Source organism: Abramis brama (genome assembly GCF_963993115.1).
Source record: "Abramis brama genome assembly, chromosome: 2".
Lineage (NCBI taxonomy): Eukaryota > Metazoa > Chordata > Actinopteri > Cypriniformes > Leuciscidae > Abramis > Abramis brama.
In genome coordinates this window covers 59525582-59549854 of record NC_139964.1, presented here as the reverse complement: position 1 = coordinate 59549854, position 24273 = coordinate 59525582, and the positions used below count along the sequence as shown (strand labels likewise).

Here is a 24273-nt window from a genome sequence, read left to right as displayed (position 1 = left end):
TACTGAGTAATACATGTAGTAAGTACTTAGTATGCATCATTTACAATAGTAGTACATGTACAGTAACATATATAACAAGGACACTAAAATAAAGTGTTACCAAATATTTTGTGAATATTGTATTTTTTTGGACAGAGGTTCATGTGGAAAAAATGGTTCAAGAGTACTTTATCGGATGGATGGATGGATAAATAGATGGATAGATGATTAGAAATGTTGCCATAACTTAAAATAAGTTTGTTGAAATACTAAAATTACTCAAACTGAAATAAAAATAAATTAAAGCTAAATACAAATATTAAAAAAATTAAAATCGAAAGCACATAACAAAATTACTAAAACAAACTAAAAATAAAATAAAATTAATGTTAATTCAAAATATTAAAAAGTTCTATAATAGTAGCTATATAAATACAACTAAAATAACAACTTAAATGTTCCATGGTGTGACAAACGATTTTTTTTTTTAAGAAATAGGCTATTCCCTGTAAGTTTTGTTTACATAGTGTAAATTGTGTTTTCAACATGTGGAAATAGCATATATATGTTTACTTTACAAAGTGAAAGTGATACTTTTAAATAGTGAAAGAAGCTATTCACACAAAATGTAAATAGAAGTAGGCTAATGTGCTATTTGTACTGTGGTAAATTGTGTGAGCGGAGTGGGCGGAATCTGTGCAAATAGCCTTCACCCATAAATCTGCCTATTTGTAGTTACTTCAAATAAACATTGCCTATTAATAATTAGAAAAGCCTATATATATAATGAGAAAAAAAGTTAAGAATAATTTTGAGATTGATGGATGGTTTCAGATATGGGTTGGGATGTCTCGTCTGAATTATCATAACAGCTTGAGAGAAGCGTTGAGCTGGACACTCGTTCAATAGAGGAGGAGGGCTGTAATTTCTCGCCCTCCAGTGAAGTCTTTACGCATAAATTGGAGCACATGTGGTTGGCAAAATGGTGCATCATTCTTCCAATGAGAGGCGGAGTCAACCGCACCGTGAAGCGCTCCGTTCATCTGAATTTTCACACGGGTAAAGAGGGGCGCGCGGATCGTTGCTGCCAGTTTGCTCTCTGGACGCAGTGCATAACAGAGAGGGACGCGCACAAGAGAGTGAGGGATGAGAAAGTAGACGACGTAAAAGCGCACATTAAGAAATTTAATTGTAATAACCACTATGGCTGTTCCTGCGACTCTTCCGGTTCACTCTGGGACTTCTGTGGTGTCCGGTAAACTCTTCAGAGCCGACCCGTTCTTCTCGAGTCCCACGGACTCTCCGCATCTGATCAACTCGCTGAACGCGACGCTTCCGAGCGGCGTAGCGACGAATGAATGCAAAATCGTGGAGGTGCACGGTGTGAAAGTCGCTTCTTTCAACGTTGATGGTCAGGAGCTCATTTGTCTCCCGCAAGTCTTCGACCTGTTCTTGAAGCACCTTGTCGGCGGACTGCACACCGTGTACACGAAACTCAAGCGTTTGGATATAAACCCGGTGGTGTGCTCCGTGGAGCAGGTGCGCGTGTTGCGCGGACTCGGTGCCATTCAGCCCGGAGTGAACCGCTGCAAACTCATTTCCAGAAAGGATTTCGAAGCGTTGTACAACGACTGTACCAATGCAAGGTTCGTTTGGTGAATAACTTTTTTTTCTTCTTCTTTTTCTTTTTCTTCTTTTTTTTTTTTTTTTTTGCTGCAAGTTTAAATAATTGGTGTGCATGCATTAGGCTAACTTTTAAATTGCAGATCCTAAAGTAAACAAATAATTTCCAATACTTTTTCAATATTAAAAGAACTGCACAGAAGCAGAAATGTGTGAAACAGATTGTATTTTCCATCAGGGTTGGGTAGAGGAACATAGTGTCCCGTTATGGTGCTCTTGAGTCCTTTCAAACGGCTACAGAAAGCAACAAGTGGAGCCACAGTTTTGACTTGGTGGCAAATGATGAAAGAAATAGGCTATTAAGAATAAAAATAAATATTAAGAATAAATCTAGTTTAAAACTCAAAAGCTCTAAGAAAGTTCTTAGAAATTAAATCCTTGTGTTTATGTTTTTTTAAAAGAAATTTTCCACAGATATATTGATTTAATAGTACTTGTCTGTTAAATGCTCAAGATGGTAACTGACAGCGCCAAATGACAGTGTGGCTTCCTTCCTGAATGTTGGTTACATCCCATTGACTTTGATTTGGCAGCCAAAATATTTTTAATGTTAATATTTTAACATTTTAATTTGACATTGTTTACTTTAAGCCCAACAAAAGATATTAAATGACTCTAACTAAGAAGGTAAAAACATGTTCATGACAGAAGAAATGTTTGCAGATTGCATTTGGACCATCTCAGATATTCTGCCAATGCAAGGTCCCGCAACCTCTATGTGAGGTAAATTTTCACGATAAAACTTTTATCAAGGAAGTTTGCTTGCCTTACACTGTGCTTATCTGTCTTCTCCATGGACACCCTGGAATACTTTCAGGGACCCCCAGGGGTCCACAGACCCCTGAATGAAAACCCATGGCTCTAATTGGATGGAATAGTTCCGTCAGGAACCATTAGTTCTGTGAATACACGTTGTGCGTCAGCTTGTGATTGTAATTGCCATTCTTTGAAGCCCAGTGCATGCCTGTCCTGTTCAATCCTCTTAGATCCTCACATACACAGATCAATTTTCCAGATCCTTATGTAAACGCATATGCATCGGTCAACTGTTTATCCACTTTCCGATCTCATTGCTTGCTTTTTATTAAGGACATTTCGAGCATCCTATGTTAAGTTTCATTACTAATCAGTAATAACAGTCTTCTTCCAAAGAAAGAAGAGAGTGAGAGAGAACCAATTTGTTTGCATTTCCTAGCAAAGACCATATTAGTTTGGAGCCTAATACTTTAATGCATTTAAACATTTCATTTGAGTAATGGCTTCTGTGTAATGCCCAAGTGATTAACTACATGACTGTATATATTTTAGTATGTTTTGTGCAGTGCTGTGAAAACACTGGGATCATGTAACATCTACAGAGTCACGTTACGGTCGCGCTTTATTCACAGCAGACAATAGGTTAAAATATGGTGCTTTGAATGTGATGTCCTAATCCTTCTCTTTGTTGCGGTCTGTTTGTGCAGAGACCATGACTGAATAGAGGGGAGATATATTGTCATATTAGGTCATGTGTTTTGAAGAAAGTCTGTCATCAGGTTTCAAAGGGACTTTTGGATACATTCACAGGTTTGCAGGAAATATTTTTATGGGGTGTGAATGTCAGAACTGTTGCCTCTGGTGAGATTAGGAAGCTAGTAATTTGAAGAAGAAAAAACGTCTTGAAATTTAAAACTATGATCTTTTAAGAAAATGATGAGAGAGAAAAGCATTTAATAGCAGTCAGGGTTTTTTGTCTTGTTTTTTGCTTGTAGATAATTATGTAAAACAAACACTGTTTTGTGGCTTTTAGTTCATGTCTGTTTGAGGCCATCAATTTGCTAGTGTAACACTACAGAAATATAATTCATTGTTAATTAAGTCATTAATAAAAAAGTATGATAATAACCGAATGATTCCAGGAAGAACAATATCATTTTTGATTGTATTAAGAATTTAGTATTGGTCACATTTCACCTTTGTGTTGTCTGGATTATGTTTCCTAGCAGATGGTTTACACTGCTTTGCATGAGTGAACTGCTTATTGACCTGTGACATATATTGTGGAGAACACACACATACACTCGTGATTTTATTTCTCTGTATAAACAGTGATGTCTCACCATATGTGATCCTAAGAATACAGTAGGCTCAAATGGTGTCTTGTTTTATTGCCTAGCTTGTCATGCAAAATACCATTTATTAATAAGAATTTGAAAACCAAGAAGCTTGCACAATAAAACAGTCCATGCCTCAGATGTTGTTGAATCATGATTGTGAAGTGATCCATGGTGGAATATTGAGTCTGTACTTGGGGCTTCGGTGGACTATGTCTGCTGTAATATGAATATGAATGGCCTCTAGGATCAGACTAAGTTCCAGCTTTAAAATCTGTAGTAAAGCCGTTTCTCTATTTCATCAGTGCACTTTGCTTAAGTGGAGACAGCGTGAATACAGTAACCTGTTACAGTTTTTTTATATACACTTTGGTACTATAGTACCAAAGTAAAGTGTACATTTAAAAAACTTTCAATTTCAACACAATAGATCATCAAAAGTGCATTTTTTTCCCCCAAGCATTTCAGCATATTTTCAATTGTGTTAGTACAACACACAAAATCACAAAGTATACTTTTCACTACACAAATATAATTCATCTATATAAATGTTTCATTCACAGTAACTGCCTTTCATAAAGCTCTTAGTATCAAACTTTTTATTTGCATCTCTTCTCGTTCAGTTTGATACATTTGTCTATTATTTAATCCAACTGATCTTAATGGTTAATCAATGTATAATTTAGTACACCTATAGATATTGATTCTATAGTTTCTGAACTTGTTTGCAATTTCCGATACAGATAGCCAAATATAATTATTATTTTTTTACACAAGTGATATATCTTAGATGATAACCACCGCATTATGTTGAGAGAGAGAGAGAGAGAGAGAGAGAGAGAGAGAGAGAGAGAGACAGACTGTGTACAACATCAGATTGACCAGAGATGCATCAATAGAAGGGTCATACTTCATCACGCCTTTTGATAGCACATAACATTATGGATTCAATTACATAAGTTAGGTAATGTAAGTGTATTTTCTAATGTGGCAACTGTAATTAATTCAGCAACAAGGATGATTTGAAACATTTTGCATTGTTTGCTATTAAATGAACTGATTGTTAAAAGTACTAAACTGAAAGAATATCATACTGTTGCGTTTTGGTGATTAAACCAAATGTTTTTATTACAATAATCTTGTGTTTAAAACAATGATTATGTGGACTGAAAATATGTGCAACTGAATGAAAGCATTGCATCAGGTTTTGCTGTGTTACAGGTGTGATCAGTTTGGATATTTGTACTGAGAGTTTTGAAAATGTACACCTTACTTGTGTAAATAGTACCATAGCGAATAAAAAAAAAACTGTAATATGGTGCCGCTTTAAATGCGTGCTCTAAAACAGTCCACACTATGTGCTTGCTTCAAGCAGTGAGTGTGAAAGACCAGGAGAACAGCAGTCATTCATTTGATTCCTTATTGAGTTGTGTCTCAGCTGAGGTCATTCAGTACATTCAGTACTAATGAGCTTCTCTGGGGGTGCAGTTGCACTCAGCGAGGTTAATGTGTAGCGTGAAGTGGACATTTTGATAACACTTAATTACATTTGTCCACATCAGAAGCGGATGTTGGATGGTACGACTTATGCGTCACAGCATTGTGCCTCTCTGTCAAGAATCAGGCTGTAAATATGAGAAACTTCCTCTTCAGAAAGTTATTGTGTAGTCCAGGTGAACATCAGGAACATATGGATAATAAAGTTAGATTGTTAGATTGCAGGTTCAGATAATTAAGCAACAACACTGTAAAAAATTATATGATCAATAAGTTACGACAACATATGTTTTGCATTGCTTTAACTCATCAAAACAATTTAAGCAAGTTTACAAGATTCAGCAAATTTTTTAAGTCAGTTTAATGTAATTTAATGTGTGTGTGTGTGTGTGTGTGGGGGGGGGGGGGGGGGGGGGGGGGGGGGGGGGGGGTGTAGATATGCTTTATACTGTAGATACTCTATTTAGTGCCTGATTCGAAATGATAGAAAGTCACTTTGATGTATATTTAGTCTTAATTATAAAAAAATATTTAGAAATAGCATCCTTTAAATGCTACCATTCAAAACTTTAGGTTCAGCTGCTATATATATATATATATATTTTAAAAGAAATTAAAGCTTTTCTTCATCAACAACACATTAGATTGATCGAAAGTGACAGTAAAGACATTTGTAATGCTACAAAAGATTTATATTTCAAATTACGGAGTGGGGGAGGGGAGGGGGGTCATTATTGTGGCCACGAATGACCAAGTCGTTACCGCGACTTACTGATACGTCAGCATGTTTTACTAATTCGTTCCCTCATTTAAAATAAATCGTGCACACCATAAAGTAATTTATTCCCTCATTTTAATAAATTGAGCGTACAATATAATAATTTGTTTTCTCGTTTTACTAAATCGTGGCCACATTGTAACAGTTCGTTCCCTTGTTTTAGTTAAATCAAAAAGAGCGAGCAAATTAGTACAACATGGCCATGATTTACTAAAACGAGATAATTAATTAAGTTGTGGGAACGAATTCTTTATTCATGGCTACAATTTACTAAAACAAGAGAACAAATTCCTAATTTGTGGCCACAATATACATCTCTTTTTCTGCATGTCATGTGCAGGGCTCCATATCAAATAAATGCTGTTCTTTGAAACTTTTAAGTCATCAAAGAATTTTCCACAAAAATATTAAGCAGCACAACTGTTTTCAACATTGATAATAATGAGAAATGTTTCTTGAACAATGAACAGAAAGAACTGAGGGCAAGGGATGATCAACAGAACAAGAAACAGGTGCATAACTCAATCAGAAACTATGGTAGCAAACTATGAACGAGGCAAATGGTAACAAGGAAACCGAAACCGAACATGACCATGAAACCAAACAGAACCAGGTACAAAAACTAAACATGACATGATCGTGACTAACAGCATATTAGAATGATTTCTAAAGGATCATGTGACACTGACGACTGGAGTAATGATGCTAAAAATTCAGCTTTGCCATCACAGGAAAAACCCTTCCTCTGTTTTCAGTTAGAAAGATACAATCTTTTCCAGTCATAGGTAGGTTAAACCAAACAGACAATTAAAGCGTTAAGAGCTTTTTACAACTTGTGAGACAATAGCTCTGTGTAGCGATTATAACACAAAGGGAAGTTCTGTATGTTACATCAAGTGATTAGCTGATTGTGAGGTGCTAAGTGACAGGTTAGCACGTTAAGTACCCGAGATACTGAATGAAACAGGAGAAATCTGGCATCTTTTTTTCATGACCTGACGCTTGTGGGGTTCACAGACGCATAAATGAGTGATCTCGTCTAGACGCAACAAGAGTCAGCTTGTTTTCAGACTAACAGATGCCTCATCTCACTTGTTTTAGCCATAGCATCATGACCTCCTTTATGACTTCTGTCGAGATCATGCGTCATTGTTTGCATTGCGGTCATGTAGACGGGTAACATGCGGATGGATAGATGCGTTGTGATAATGTTTCTCCGAACAAAATAAACCAGACTTCTGTTTGGGTCTCTTATCTGAGTGAGGGAGATAAGCTGTTGTAAAATAGTCAGTTTCCCCTTAAGACAGTCAAGCAGACACACACACACACACACACACTCCCTCCCCACGCTTTTTCCTGTTGAGGTGTGGATGTTATGGATGGATGTTAGACACATGATAAGCCCTCTCTTCCTACTCACCTCTCCGTTAGAGGCTTGAAGAAAACAAAAATGACAAAGTGGTAGTTGACAGTATATGTTTCAAACACTGTTTTTTTTTCTCATGCCTTCCTTTTAAAGGAGCAGTTCACCCAAAAATAAAAATATCTGTGATCATTTACTTACCGTTATATATTTTCATATCTAACAATATGACCAAAATGGGTAAAAAAAAGAAATTCAGCCACTTTTTTCAATGCAATTACAATGAAAGCTTTTCATACCTCAAAAAGGATGCAAAAGCATTGTGAATTTATCATCATGGTAGTCCATGACAGTGTGTGTGTATTTTTAAGTCATATAATAGCTTTGTGTGAAAAACAGGCCTTGGATTAATTAATCAGATAGAATTGGATTAGTCCAATTTGTGAACAAATTATTCAGACAGTTTTTGTGAACCAGATGAATTGATTCATTGAAAAGAACTGACTCAAAACATTGACTCATTCACAAATCAGACATTTTTCTTGTGAAAACGCCAAGGAGATGTAGGGCAGGTGTCAAGTATTTCAATGAATAACTACTTATGTTTTGGTGTGTTTCTCTCACAAATCGTCAGAGGACTTTTATGGCAATGCTTTTATGAAGCTTCATTCACTGTTTATTGTCATTGTATGGAAAAGAGCATGAAAACTGTCTTTGGATTTGATCACTTTTCTGTATTCTTTTAAACAGTTGTTTTGTCCACACTTGGATGGATAGTTTTGAATCTGAAATCTAACTGAATAAGCCACAGTGAATTATATTACTTTGGGGAAGAGTTGTTCTCTTTTTCTAGCGGCCTCAGGGCCAGATTTTCTAAACAGGGCAATTTAGCGTGAGAACTATATATTAATATATTTATTTATTTAAGTTGTTACCTAGTGTAAGGAGATTGACTCAATTACGTAATTCACAGTGCTTAATGGGAGTGGGTGGTAAATAGTTATTTTGGCGTGATTTGCTTGATTCCCTGATTGGTGGAGATTGTTTTGCATGGGTAATGTAGTTTTTTTTACCAGGAAATCCAATATTAAACATGAGTATTTAAAGGTACACTGTTGGAGCAATCATTAGAAAATGGAAGAAGCTAAACATGACTGTCAATCTCCCTCGGACTGGGGCTCCATGCAAGATCTCACCTCGTGGGGTCTCAATGATCCTAAGAAAGGTGAGAAATCAGCCCAGAACTACACGGGAGGAGCTGGTCAATGACCTGAAAAGAGCTGGGACCACCGTTTCCAAGGTTACTGTTGGTAATACACTAAGACGTCATGGTTTGAAGTCATGCATGGCACGGAAGGTTCCCCTGCTTAAACCAGCACATGTCAAGGCCCGTCTTAAGTTTGCCAATGACCATTTGGATGATCCAGAGGAGTCATGGGAGAAAGTCATGTGGTCAGATGAGACCAAAATAGAACTTTTTGGTCATAATTCCACTAAACGTGTTTGGAGGAAGAAGAATGATGAGTACCATCCCAAGAACACCATCCCTACTGTGAAGCATGGGGGTGGTAGCATCATGCTTTGGGGGTGTTTTTCTGCACATGGGACAGGGCGACTGCACTGTATTAAGGAGAGGATGACCGGGGCCATGTATTGCGAGATTTTGGGGAACAACCTCCTTCCCTCAGTTAGAGCATTGAAGATGGGTCGAGGCTGGGTCTTCCAACATGACAATGACCCGAAGCACACAGCCAGGATAACCAAGGAGTGGCTCTGTAAGAAGCATATCAAGGTTCTGGTGTGGCCTAGCCAGTCTCCAGACCTAAACCCAATAGAGAATCTTTGGAGGGAGCTCAAACTCCGTGTTTCTCAGCGACAGCCCAGAAACCTGACTGATCTAGAGAAGATCTGTGTGGAGGAGTGGGCCAAAATCCCTCCTGCAGTGTGTGCAAACCTGGTGAAAAACTACAGGAAACGTTTGACCTCTGTAATTGCAAACAAAGGCTACTGTACCAAATATTAACAATGATTTTCTCAGGTGTTCAAATACTTATTTGCAGCTGTATCATACAAATAAATAGTTAAAAAATCATACATTGTGATTTCTGGATTTTTTTTTTTAGATTATGTCTCTCACAGTGGACATGCACCTACGATGACAATTTCAGACCCCTCCATGATTTCTAAGTGGGAGAACTTGCAAAATAGCAGGGTGTTCAAATACTTATTTTCCTCACTGTAGCTCACAGTTTGTCTTTAATGGTTTATTAGTTATTGCTAAAAATCAATTCCCTTATGCAGAAAAGGAATGGGGTTTTTTACTTCTGGAACCTGACTGTTACACACTGTTGAATAAGTTTGATATTCATATCTTTTTGTCATGCCTAAGAAAACTCTTTTGTGTTAAAATCACTGTAACACCTGCTTTTTGTGGCGTGTTGGTTTATTCCATTCCTGTCTAATATATTCTCCCAATTTTTCCCATTCTCACCCTGTAGCACCTTTGAGAATGCTGCTCGCGTCTCTCTGTCCGATCACAAGGTGTCATCCCTGACTGTGCTGACTTGGCACTTCACACGCACACACACACAGAGGATTGTTTATTGGCTTGCAAATATGTCCTCTATCTAAAGAGGACAGAGAGGGAGGAAAGTATAGAGAGAATTGAATAAGTAAATGTTTTAATATGCAGGAGGCAAAGAGGAAAAGAAAGACAGGAAGAGTAGAAGATAAAAGAAGGAGAAGTATTCATGAGGTAGAGGCAGAAACTGAAAATCAGTCAATGTAGAATTTTGGTCATTAGTGGCGCTTATACTAACGTACTGTAAGAGTCACTTTTACTATTTCTAATACTTTTGTGATTTAAAAAAACTGTGAAAACTAAGTATTGAACTTTAGTGTGTAACTCATTTTACGCTATTTGTTATAATATTCATGCTAAAGACATTAATAAAAGCTCAAATTGGGAAGCTGGAAGAGGACTACTATTTCTAAGCTATCATGATATAACATGCTGGAAAATAGTGAGTCAGGGAGCCTTGGGCTCTTTTAACTTGTACCTTTTAGCAGCCACCTAACAACCACACAGAACACCCTAGCAACCTCCCATCTGCAAAAGAGGCTTGATCACAGTTGACACAATTACACAAATCTATTTTGTCAATAATTCTCAGAATGGCATAAATATACGGCTGCACCTTATAGTATAATTAGACTGTTCACTAGCTTTTAGAGCAGATCATACAGTAAGTGTCATAAAAGTAAATCATTCTCATAAATTATGTTCACTTGGTCATTTTGTCTTTCAACGACATTTCTATATTTACACAAGCATTAAGAAATGCTTTAAGCCACCAGTTGTTGTTGTTTCCTTGTGCCCCTTTTCCTCTTGCACTCTATGAATAGAAATCAGCATTTATGTTTTCTGTTTGCTTCTGTGATTCTTTTTAGACAGAGAATGAATGCCGCCTTTGTGTGGTTAAGAAACAGAGCAGCAGATAAACCGCCTCTCTCTCTCTCTCTCTCTCTCTCTCTGTAGTCATCCTTCTTACACAGCCTTCTAAATACATTTTACTCAGATTTTTTTAAAATGCAGAATTAATCAAAAACATGTATTACAATGAATGGTCTATATATTCTTATCAAGGCTGCATGTATTTGATCAAAACTATATTAAAAACAGTAATATTGTGAAATATTATTACACTTTAAAAGTACAGTTTCCTATTTGAATATATTTTTAAATGTGGTTTATTCCTGTGATGGCAAAGCTGTATTTTCAGCATCATTCCTCCAGTCTTCAGTCACATCATCCTTCAGAAGTCATTCTAATAGGCTGATTTGGTGCTCAGTTATTATTAGTTATTATTGGTGCTCAATTATTAATTATTAAGTTTTCGTATTATTATTAATGTTGAAAATAATTTTTGCTGCTTAATATTTTTGTTGAAGCAGTGATGCACTTTATTTCAGGATTCTTTGATGAATAGAAAGTTCAAACGGACAGCATTTATTTGAAATTATATTTTTTTGTTACATTATAATGTCTTTACTCTCACTTTTGAAAAATGTAATGCATCCTTGTTGAATTAAAGTATAACTTAATTTCTAACTTACCCCAAGCTTTTGGTAGTCTTCCACAAAATTAGTAAGCAGAACAACTATTTTCAACATTGATAATAATTCTAAATGTATCTTGAGCTGCAAAATCAGCATATTAGAGGGATCATGTGACAGTGAAGACTGGTGTAATGTGTGTATATATTTGTCCATTAGGGCAAACTGTTTTAATTTGAACTAGTAATAATGCATAACATGCATGTTGTGCCTCTAGATTTTTTGTAATGTACAACATTCTTTTATAAATATATACTAGATTTTTACATTTTCTGAAGAAAGCGGGAGTTGTTCTCACCCATACAAAACTCGTCACCACCATTCTGGTGTGTTATGTGTGCTTGTAAATATTAAGTATTATAAGCAACAGTCAGAATTCAGAGCCTAAGCATTGTGTTCTTTTCATAATATACTGTACAATATAAAGTGTCAGAGGCTGTAAATGAAATTGGTTTTGAGCACTGAATAAGTCTCAAATTGTCTCACTGTGATGTAATTCATTTTCTCCCTCACTTTTCTCTGTTATTTATTGTTATGGACATTTTTTTTTCTTTCCTTTTGTGTGTTTTCTCTGTCATCTCTTCCCTCTCCTTCTCTTCTCACTCAATTGAAAATGAGAGACTGTAATTAGCTCCTCTGTGGTCCACACAAAACCAGCCAGAGAAAGATGGAGCTATTGTATTTCTCGGAAGAAAGTCAATAGATGTCATTGTGTATGTGTGTATGAATGGGTGTGTTGAACGTGTGATCAAGTGTGTGTGTGTGTGTGTGTGTGTTTATGTGTGTGCTGCTTGTCTGTCCTTATTATCATACTTGATAGTAGTGAGAAAAAGAGGCAAATAAATTCAATACCTAGCTCAAATGAAAGGAAAGTAAAGAAGACAACCTTGACCAATCAATAAAGGAGGGAGGGATTCCCTCCAGAGCTGAGCACTATGACATCATAGTCGAAAAAAAAGCAAAGAAAAAAAAACACAAAGAAAAGGATATTCTGTCCTGTCAAAGCATGCTAATTCAGGTGTGTGATGCAGTAAAGCAGGTTGATTATTGTCTCGAAATGGGAAATATGTGCTATTCTTGTAAATATATCTGTAATGCGTACATGAGGAGAGATATTTTGTATAGGTTGAGAGTGGTAATCTTAACAGTTGAATGTCACTAAACCTGGTCACATTTCACCCCAAAATCAAAGAATTTATTTTTTATTTTTTTATTTACATTTACATGATAATTACAAAACAAAATACAATACACTTCCTGGCCAAAAAAAAAAAAAAAAGTCGCTGTTTGGTTTTAAATAGGCGAATACTAAAGATTATTTTTTACCTTAAAATAATGTTTCCAAAATCGTTTCAGTGGTTCATCAAGTCATAACAGGGTGAAAGGCACTTCTGCATTCGCTTTGCGTCCCTATATCTGGGTAGCGTTTCTGTAGTTCGAATGAGACATAAGAAACTACAAATTTGACTTGCTTTACGGCAAGCGTTACAATAGTCATTATTTTGTTTTTCTTCGTTTCTGATGTCGCAATACATCTACTTTCATAAAATCATGCAACATACTCTACCTTGTCTGTGGACATCGTTCACTCCAAAGCCGGCGCTGGATAAACAGCGTGCGACAGTAGGCTGCAGTAGGCTAAATTATTTACGACAGCAGTAATGGACAATTCCGCTTCCAACCTGCAGGGGGACTGAAGAGGAAAAGCTCTTTGGTGCTGCTTTAAGAGTCTATGATTGTGTCATTATTGCTGTGATTATCATGTTATATGTTTGGCAACAGTTCTTCTAACCCTAATTGATGGAGTGTGTGGCTTTTCATTTCTTAAACAACCATGTAGGAAGACACACCATGGCCATATTCCAGGATGACAATGTCAAGATTCATCAGGCTCAAACTGTGAGAGAATAGTTGGGAGGGAGCATGAATAATCATTTTCACACATGAATTTGTCCAGATCTTAAATTAATTGAAAGTCTTTGGGATGTGCTGGAGGAGACTTTACAGAGTGCTGGACTATTGCACTGTCAATACAAGATCTTGACCAAAAATGTATACACCGCTCTACAGTAATTTGAAAGTGACTGCAGTACCAGTTTTGGCCAAAATCTTACATACGGCTCCTTTAAAACATGTAATATTGAGTTAATACATAGAAAAACACAAACCAACACATTCTCACCTGCTAAAGGTAATCCCATTTCTTCGGGAATTAAAATCTTGGCAGTTTCACAACGAGAAGCTGCGCAATGTTGTGGCATCATTGATTCTTACTGTGAGTGACGACATGCTGACCGGCATCTACGTATACATATCTATGGTCCAAACGCCGGTCGTCACGTCATTCATGATAGAGGCGGGTGGAGTTATGAGGTTTGACCGACAGTTTGAGGATCCAACGGAGATTAAAGGTTTAGTCACAAGCTCTTTTTAATACTTTTTCATTGGTTAAATATTTGCAAAACCCACAGACAGAGGTAAAGGGTAACCAATATGAAAAAATATAAAAATAACAAAATATAGATCGAGATACAAGGTTTCCGCCCGACAGCAACGATAATACACAAGTTGAAGATGTTTTATTTTCTTTTAATTTTGGGGTGAAGTGTGACCCGTTTACACGACATGTTTCCATGAGATTCCACCCTAACAGTTATTGTTAGTTAACGTTTATGAATGTAAAGAGGAACTTAAGTGAGACCTGTGGTCAACGGCTAAGACATCTGTTTGATATCTATCATGGCAATAAATAGAGCTACCCTCTGTGTGTGTGTGTGTGTGTGTGTGTGTGTGTGTGTGTGTGTGTGTGTGTGTGTGTGTGTGTGTGTGTGTGTGTGTGTGTGTGTGCGTGCGCGCCTGAGCTTTAATAATATGTCTTTGATCTCTGGGGGAATCCTCCCCTGTCCTCCATCTGCCACCAATCATAGCCGATGACAGAGTATTGATTGAGAAAAGGTTTCCATAGTAACAGGCTCTTGGGTGTGGTCTGATATATGTTTTATGCAGAGATAAAATGTAATAATATAAACATCAATAAATAAAGAGTTATTTTAGTGTTCACTATGATACAGCAAATATCATCAAGATCTCATACAATAGCCCTGAATGTATGTGAGCAAGCATGTTTAATTAGATTACATTGGAATCAGATAATACTTTATTGTCCACTATACTGTGGGAATTTGTCTTTGGCTTCACAAACAAAACTATATACGAACAAATTAAACATTATGTATGACAAAAAATATATAGTATGACAAAGAAAATCACAGTGTCTTTTCAATTAAAATAGATATAAATAATTTTATGGGATTTATTTTCACATATTAAGTAGGCTATATACAGATGTAGTCACACTGTTTTATGTTTTATTTTATAGAAATACAAAATACTAAAACACTTTCAGATAATTATGTAGGCCTATTTTAATGATTTGCAATGCCCACAGTTAGACAGACTAAATACCTGGAAAATCATAACTTATATTGTGATTTATAAAAACACAATCTTGCTTTGGGACCAGAATTGGTGGGGTGCTCATATTTTGCTCATTTATATTCACATTTTTCAAAAGAAAACAGAAAATGGAATCTAAAATAGAAATAAAAATGTGAACTATACATATTGTAACATACAGTAGCAAACTTTGTGTGATCTCTAGATTTTCTTTACGCATAGAATGTTTTACTAAGGATTGATTCACTACCAAAACAGTTATGAAAAGTACTATGGTACAGTTAAAACTGTTTACATGATGTGTAAATGATTTTAAACACAGTCGGCTGATTAATTATAATCGGTATGCATGCGCTCTTTTTGATGTTGTGAATCAAACCCATGACCTTGGCATTTTTTGCATCTTGCTTTTCCTGTTGAGCTACAGAGATGCAGTCTTATCTGATCCCATGGTGTTGGCATGACAGGCTTGTTTAGCCAGTGTGTTTCCAGTCCATACAATCGGTGCTTCAGTCATTTTTATGAGAGTTTGTGCGCGCTAGTGACCTCTGCATGACTGCATCGCTTCCATCAGCGGCTCATCCTGTCGTTCACTAAAAGAGAGGGATTCTTTTCTCTCTGATAATACAGAACAAAAGAGCTGTTGTCAGTAGATCTGGATTAGCTTTTTTTGTGTTTCCGTGTGTGTGCACAGAAAGACAGAGCGAGAGAAAGAGAGGAGTGGTATCAAGAGATCAATGAATGAGCGTCTCCAAAGCTGCATTACTGTAAGCTTTGTAAACAGCGTTCTTCCTTTTGCCTGTGCTTTTAAGAAAGAGGAAACCATTCACACCCCCGTACATCAACACACCGTCCCACACACACTGCACACATTCCTGTTAGGCTGACACAGCGGGTTGGTGGATGGATAAACATTACACACCAGGATGAAAAGAGAGATATGAGCAGCTGAACTGCCGTGGAAATGCTTTTCCCCCCCACTTCTTTCTCTCTGCTGGGATTCTTCTGCATGTGCTTGTGGCTCTTTTAGGCATCAAACTAATTAAGCGTGCAATAAACAGTCCTTATTGTTTCAAAATCTCGTTGCCTTTTTAAATTTACTGTTTAAAATCTAAACTGCTTGCTGAGCCTGTGTTAATACTCGGAGATCTCAAAGGGGCCGTATCAGAGAAAACAGGATTTTTCCTTGCTCTTTTAAGACACAAAGTATTACATTTCAGCGCATAACACGCCCTGCACCGTTTACACTACGCTCATGAATAATTCTGCAAATTGTGTGGCTTGTTGAGGAGAGCTTGAGGAGAGAGTGATTAAAAAAGATAAAAGATCCCTAGGGAGGGACCCTAGCCATATAGAGACTTGTGACAGCAAACACCCCTCAGAACACCTTAGCAACACCCTGGCAACCATCCACAATAACCTGCAATTGTGATAGATTTTCATATTATCTTCAGAAAATGTCAAGGTCTAGTTTAAACAATTAACTCGTAAACCTTCAGGCTTCAAGTGTATGTCATTGCCTACTTTTGCATATCAGTGCCTTTTTTTTTTCTTTTTTTTTTGCATTCACTAACTTGAATGACACAACAGAACTGTGTTTATATGGGGTAGTAATTTACTATTTAAAGTAATTTAACTGCTAAAGCAAATGTAATAAACAAAAATTAAAAGAAACCTTAACATATTAAGTTTAATTTACAGTAATATTTGTGGGATAATGTATGCTTCTGTATGCTTCTAAGGGGATGCTTTTGCTTTTCCCATTAGTTCTTCCCTTGAAGATATACAAGTAGTTTTAACATTGCACATTTATTATTACAAATAATAAATGTATAAATAAAAATGCGGTTACACTTTATTTTAAGGTGTCCATGTTAAAGTGTACTGAAGAGTATAGTACTGATTAATAATTAACTAGTTAGGATGAGGGTTTGGTTTAGGGTTAGCTGCATGTAATTATGCATAATTTATAGGTATTGCTATAGTAACTTTATGTAACGTGTAACAAGGACACTGTAAAATAAAGTGCTACCAAAAATGCCACTGGTTCATCCTAGCCCACTGTACGTCAATGTCATTTTCTTGTGACTCACATAGGGGTTCATGATTGTTGTTCTATCAGAGGAGAGATCACAGTCTTGTCAGCGACTACCATTGCCGCATAAATCAAAGGAGGGATGTTAAACTCAGTCTGTTTCCCTGTCAGTCACGGGCCTCTGTTTAAAGGTCTTTCTCTTTTTTTCTCCCACATTCTTCCAGGGCAAAAACCCCTCAGTGTCTTTTAACCTTTGACTGCTCAGAGATTGTGCCTCTATCCCTGAGATGAACCTTTGGAGTAATAAACAAAAGCAAGACAGGCAAGAAAAGCTACCGGCTGTCCTCTCTCTTTCTCCTCCTGTTACCCGTACTGACTGGGCACCCTATTTATTATTTTTCGGCTATTTCAACTGAATTTGAAGGGGTTTGTCGTTCTTTATTTGATCAGTTGTTGGTTGCTTTATGGGGGTTGTTCATATCCCATGATTGACAGGTGACAGACAAAGTGCAATGTTAAAACTACTTGTATATCTTCAAGGGAAGAACTAATGGGAAAAGCAAAAGCATCCCCTTAGAAGCATACAGAACAGTCTGAATCTGAACCTTCAGAATGAATTTCTTGCTTTGACCTTTATAACGCCTTTCAAGTTAGAAGGCTGAAACCTCACTATGTTCACCTCATAACTGTATCCTCTAATACTCCCCATAAATCATTTGAAATATCTATATGATTTACTGAAAGGGCTCTCTTGTGTGACTAACATTTGAATCGTTGACCAAGAAGACCACTAACATTCATAAAACAGTCTCATATTTATGTTAAGTGTATATACGCTACCATTCCAAAGTTTGAGGCCTGTATGATTTTTGTTAATAAATAAATCCTTGTATTCAGCAAAGATGCATTAATTTGTTCAAAAATATGGTAAAGACATATATAATGTTACAAAAATATGACATATATATATATATATATATAGCACAGCTGTTTTCAACATTGATAATTATTAGAAAGATCAAATATTTTCTTGGAATATTGCTAAATTTAATGCAAAACTTATCAGTGGTGACCATGTAAGTTTGGAATGGTAGAAAATAAAAATAAAAATGTTTTTTTTCGCAGATCACGTAAAACATACTTTTTGATTATTTGCTTTTAATGCGTTTCTATTTTTCTCTGGTTCTCTGAGACTTCCTCTCGTCTGTCCCTGTTGTCCTTAATAATGGGCACAATACTAACGTCTGTTTACACCCTCCACAGCTCTCGTCCAGGCCGCCCACCAAAGCGTTCCTATGGGGCCAGTGCACAAGAAAGCCCCAGAATCCTCCACCACAGAGCAAACAGCCTTCTGTCTCCAGCCCTGCTGTCAACCACAGGTAAACCCAACCGTACACACACCCGGCTCGCTTTTCACCACGTTCAGTGCACTGTAAATTTAGATGAGCCTCAATTTACTCACTCGCAGCCCCCTTCAACACATATGAAAAGTATATGCTTAAATCACTCCCTCCTCTGCTGTCCTTCTGCTCATCTTTCATTCTCTCTCCCTTTCTGCCGCTCTGTTCGGTCATCTTTCATGCACCTTCTTTTACGGGTGACAGTGATGAATGACACACCCCAGCGGGATCACTCATCCATCTGTTCATCCCTCTCCATTCCCCTCTTCCTCTCACTGGCCAAAAGCCTCACATTCCCTGTCCTCTCTTCTCAAATCTACTGTATCACATTGGGAAGGGTGGATGCTAAAAATGTGCTGAAATTTGCCCAAAGTAATGTCTTATTTCCGCCAGAATCAGGGGTGTAGCAGTCATTATACCTGGAAGGGTCATGTCCTTCCCACTTTCAGACAATTGTGGCTTATTTTCAGGAAACAATTTTTTTGTTTTGTTTTTTTTTTGCTAGAAAATCTGGAAAGTGTCATTTACTTTTTATATATTTTTTTGTCATTTAAAAAAGTAACTGCTGAATTCTAAAAGAATCCCACCTCAGATCCAAAGTACCTTGGCATTAATCACCATAAACATAGATTTTATGGTCTATTCTTAAAATTTTACTTTTAATCCTGCAGGTGGTTATGCCAATAGTTATGTGTCATATATATATATATGTATGTAAATCATGTATGTATGTATATGTATGTATATATAATATAGCCTATATATATTGTATAATATATAGTATATATAATATATACATATGCATACATGCATGAACATGATTTGTGCCACTGTTACATTTTATTTATTATTAAAATAAATATATTATTTTTAATAATATTTTAATCAATATTTTTAATGTTTGGATTTAATTTTTATATTTTCAGTTTTCATTTTAATTAAGTTATTTAGTTAGAAAAGTTTGTCATTTTATTACGTTTTTTTCTTTTTTTTTTAGCTTTTATTTATTTTTTATTTATGTTTTAGTCATTTTAGTACCTGAAATTATTTTATTTCATTTAGTTTCAATTAACAAAAACAATTTTTAAAGCTGTATTTGTACTTTTAGTTAACAATAGCAAAACTGGCACCACACCACATTATCTACACAGTACTTTTTTCCCTATAACTGAGTGGAATTATTTAGCTTGATGAGGCCAATACAAGTAAACAGTAAAATAATTAGCCTTATTTCACTGTGGTCAAAATAATAGCACAAAAAGAACCCCCTTACAATCTCTCTCTCTCTCTCTCTCTCACACACACACACACACACACACACACACTATTATTATGAAGACATTCCATACACTGAAAAGAATTTGGAGTAGGATTTACTTGAAAAAAGCTAGGCAACTTTTTTCACTCAGAAAATGCTAGTAAATTTACAAAGATTTGCCAAGTAAAAACCTAAACATATTCATCAGTAGCTTTAATTAGAAATCTTTAAGTTAAATTTACTTGGAATATGGAATTAAGTAAACTTTACTTAACCTAGTTAAGTGAAAGTAACACAGAAAATAAGTAATTTTAACTTGGCTAGTAAAAGGTTGATTAATATCGATTTAGTTGAAATTTCCTTTGCATTACATTTCACTCAAACAATAATATTGAATTATACCAGTCATTTAAAGTATGTGCTTTACTTAGATTATCTAAGTAATTTATACTACATCATGTCAGATGTTAAGCTTCATGTGAATGCAAAGACCTCAATACTTGGTAGACAATACACAATGACGGTAACATTTGATGGATCGTTTTTGTATTTGAATGTGTCATTTTGAGCAGAAAATTTACTCGAAATGTCACAAAATGGCAAGTTACTAATCCTGACAACAAAAGCAATGATAAAACAGTGTAAATACAGCTGGAAACCAGTGAAAAATTAACCTCATTAATTATTCAAGGTCCAGTGCATGATGGGAACCCCAGTATCAGAAAAGCTGAGTAATTTTTACTTAATTTTATTGAGTTGATATTTACGCTTTCATTTCTACTCGCTTGAATTAAGTACTGATATGGAATTTACTTCGTTTTTTTAATTCTTGCCTGAACTAACTTTTTCATGTAAATTACATTGGGTTTTTTTTCAGTAGTATTTACTTCACCAAAAAATCATTTTTTACAGTGTATAGGCGTAATGGTTTTTATACTGGGTAAACTGTATATTCTATCCCCTTTCACTAACCCTACCCAACACACAAAACTTTTTTTTTTACATTTTTAATTAATAAAACATTATTTAGTATGTTTTTTTATGCCATTTTAATTACAAGGATTCAGGAAATGTCCCCACGTTTACTTAGTATTACCAGTGTAACACCCATGTCATTGTACAAATCTGTGTCCTCATAAATCATAAACATTCACACACACAAAGTTGTGGGGTCACCATGGAGGATGCGCTAGACTGTGCAGTGATATTCTGCCATGTTTGAGCGGTTACCGTGGAGATGTCACTTAGAGTCTTGGCATCGTCAAGTGCCAGATGTCAGGACTCATTAGGAATGAGAGTAGGGCAGTTTGCTGTGATTTGCCAAGTGCTCAGTCATTGTTTAGGGCTATGACAGTAAGGCAAAAAAAAAAAAAACATGGTGCCATCAATTGAGCGAATCAATGATTCTGTTCTAACAGCAAGATACAACAGGCCAACAAACACAGTGGAGACATGACAGTATTTTGCTTTGCGTTTTTGTTTGCTTCCAGATAAGAAAATCAGAAATGTATTTAATATCGATGCTTCTCTGATTGTTTGCCTGAGGGGGAAAAAAATTTACCAGAGTAATCTCTTATATGTTTCTTTAGTGCTTCAGAAGTGATCTCAACAATGTCTCAAACTGTGTTCAGGTTTGCTAAAGATACTGTGCAATCAAATGTTTGGAAGCTTGTTTCTGCCACAAAATAAAATTGCAACTTTTTAATCTTAATTCTATTTTTTCTCGCAATTGCAAGTTTATATCTCACAATTCTGAGGGGAAAAAAGTCAGAATTGCGAGATGTAAACTACTAAAAAAAAGTCTGAATTCTTAGATTTAAAAAAAAACCAATTACCTTGTTTATTTTTTATTCAGTGGTAGAAACAAGCTTCCATACAAATGTCAGGTATTTCAAAATGAAACATTAAACATTTTTTTCATATATTATTAAATGAACAGCTATACTATATAGTAATTGCCTCAAGATTTTCTTCTGGGATCTGAGGTATGTGACAATAGCATGGATTTTGTTTCTGAAAGATTGGCAAGTAAAATTTGACTTTGACATTCATTTAAATATTCTCTAATCTCCAACTGCTTCAAAATGGCCTCGTTGGCATGTTTTGGAATTTTTGGGATTGTTTATGACAGGGGAATGACAGACAGCAGGGGGTGGTGCCAAACGAGGGAGAGGAGAGGAGAGGAGAGGAGAGGAGAGGAGAGGAGAGGAGAGGAGAGGAGAGGAGAGGAGAGGAGAGGAGAGGAGAGGAGAGGAGAGGAGAGGAGAGGAGAAAATACAGTTTTTGATTTCCATATAATAGGTTAAAATGTTTTCTAAAAGATAAGATAACAAATATTTTTTGTTAATATATTTTAAAATGTAATTTATGCCTGTAATGGTAAAGCTGAATTTTCAGCATTATTACTCCATAATATTTAGATTTGCAGCACAAAAAAACATTTTTCACTGTTATCGATGTTGAAAACAGTTTTTGCTGCTTAATATTTTTGTAGAACCTGCGATACATTTTTTCATGATTTTTTGATTAATAGAAAGTTCAAAAGAACATAATTTGTTTGAGATAGAAATATTTTGTAACACTGTAAATGTCTTTATTTATATTGATCGATTTAATGCATACTTGATGAATAATGTATTCATTTCTTTAAATAACATTTTTGACTACATGTATAACAGTATGTTTGTGCATGTGTGTATATGGCTAATCATTCTCTCACTGTCTGGAATATTTCACCCAAAAAAATGAAAATTCTATCGTTTCAAATTCTATGATTTTAAACATGAAAATCAAATGGAGATATTTAGCAGAATGTCCCAGCTGCACTTTACCATAAATCAAAATTGACCGGTGAATAACATTATTGCAAAGCTCCATAAAATGACAAAAAGTACTTTAAAACTAGTTTAAAAAAAGCATGATCTTAACTATTCTCATGGTGTGTGGCTGTGACCTGTGAACTTTGTTTCTGGTAGAGTTCAAGGAATAGAATTCCTCCCTCAGGACAGTCTCACTTCACATGAACGAGCAGTTTCCTTCTTGTCAAACAGCTTACGTAACTCAACTCAAGTCTCTGAAGATTATTTTCCCATGAGCCCACAGTGAAGCTCATGCAACAGTCAGCGTTTACATAGAGATATTGAAGTCACGATTAGCCAAGCAGTCCATGCTCTCCTAAGGGAATATGCCGGTCTGTACTTGTGTCTGTGTGTGTGCACGTTAATGGTCCATTGTTTTTCTCCTTCTCAGCAGTCAGCATCACCTGCACTTTTCTTTTTCTTTGTCACAATCGTGACCTTGTCAGATGCAATACATTCACTCACCCGAACACATATGCAAAAATATACAGGCACACACACACCATCACATGCACAGTGGACATCTCTAGAGTTGCAGGGTCGCGTGTTGAAAAATCTGAACTATAATGAGAGAGGCAGCAATTCTAACATCAATCACTGGTCCAGAGCATTGACCGTCTGTCACTAATCAATACTTTTTTAGTTTTTTTTATAGTATCCAGGGTAACCAAGGCCAGAGCTCTCAGGCTGGCTAATTGCTGGTAGTAGGAGGAGTTTAAAGTGATTGATTGGCAGATGGCTATTTCTTGGACGACTTCCATGACATGTTCTCTGTCCAGCTAACAGAGTTATTTCAGGTCCCTTATCACACTGCGACCCTCCAGTTGCTCTGAATAAAACTCTGCTGATGACAACATCCATTCACTGTCAACTAAGGAATTTATTGCTGTAATTTTTAGTAAATAGCACATCTCTTAGCAGCCTGAAACCAGTATATTAAGATTTTCAAAACCAAAAAGAGAAGCATATTTTTTTCTCATTTGAGTTCTCAGTAAAAATAGAAAGAGATTGGATAACTACCTGGCAAAGTTTGGAATATTAAAGATTTATAATATTTTTTTTGAAAGAAGTCTCTTATGGCCACCAAGACTGCATTTATTTGCTCAAAAATACTGCAATATTGCGGAATATTATTACAATTTAAATAACTGTTTTTTATTCAGTATATTATAAAATGTAATTTGTTTCTGTGATGGCAAAGCTGAATTTTCAGCATCATTACTAGTGCCACATGATCCTTCAGAAATCATTTTAATGCTGATTTGAATTTGATTGATCGCTCAAATATTAATAATGGTTATTATCATTATTATCACTTTACTGTCAGTTTTGATCAATTTTATGTGCCCTTGTTGAATAAAAGTATTAATTTCTTTAAAAAAAAATTTTTTATTTACCCCAAACTTTTGAATGGCAGTATATCAGTGTATCAGACAGTGCAGACTGGAGTAAGGATGCTGAAAATTCAGCTTTACAATCACAGGAATAAATTACATTTTAATATAAATTAAAACAGAAAAAAGTTATTTTAAATTGTAATAACATTTCACAATATTACTGGTTTTACTGCATTTTTTATCAAATAAATGCAGCCTCGGTTAGCATAAAAGACTTCTTTCAAAAACCTTAAAAAATCTTAATTATTACAAACTTTTGACCAGTAGTGTATATACAGTATAAAATAGATTTGAATGGAAAAGCTTAGATTATGTGGTCTTATAGCATTTTTTAGCATTTGATTGGAGAAAATCTTGGCA

The 24273-nt window shown here is 35.7% G+C and overlaps 1 protein-coding gene across 1 annotated transcript in view; it reads left to right on the top strand.

Annotated features, from left to right (window-relative positions):
- Window positions 1–844: 844 nt before the first annotated feature.
- dachb (dachshund b) overlaps window positions 845–24273 on the top strand; it is a 35233-nt gene continuing 11804 nt past the window's right edge. The window contains exons 1-2 of the mRNA XM_084090957.1: window positions 845–1625; window positions 18264–18379. Coding sequence (XP_083947083.1) covers window positions 1183–1625; window positions 18264–18379 — 559 coding nt within the window. The 5' untranslated portion in view covers window positions 845–1182. The remainder of the gene's footprint in view (window positions 1626–18263; window positions 18380–24273) is intronic.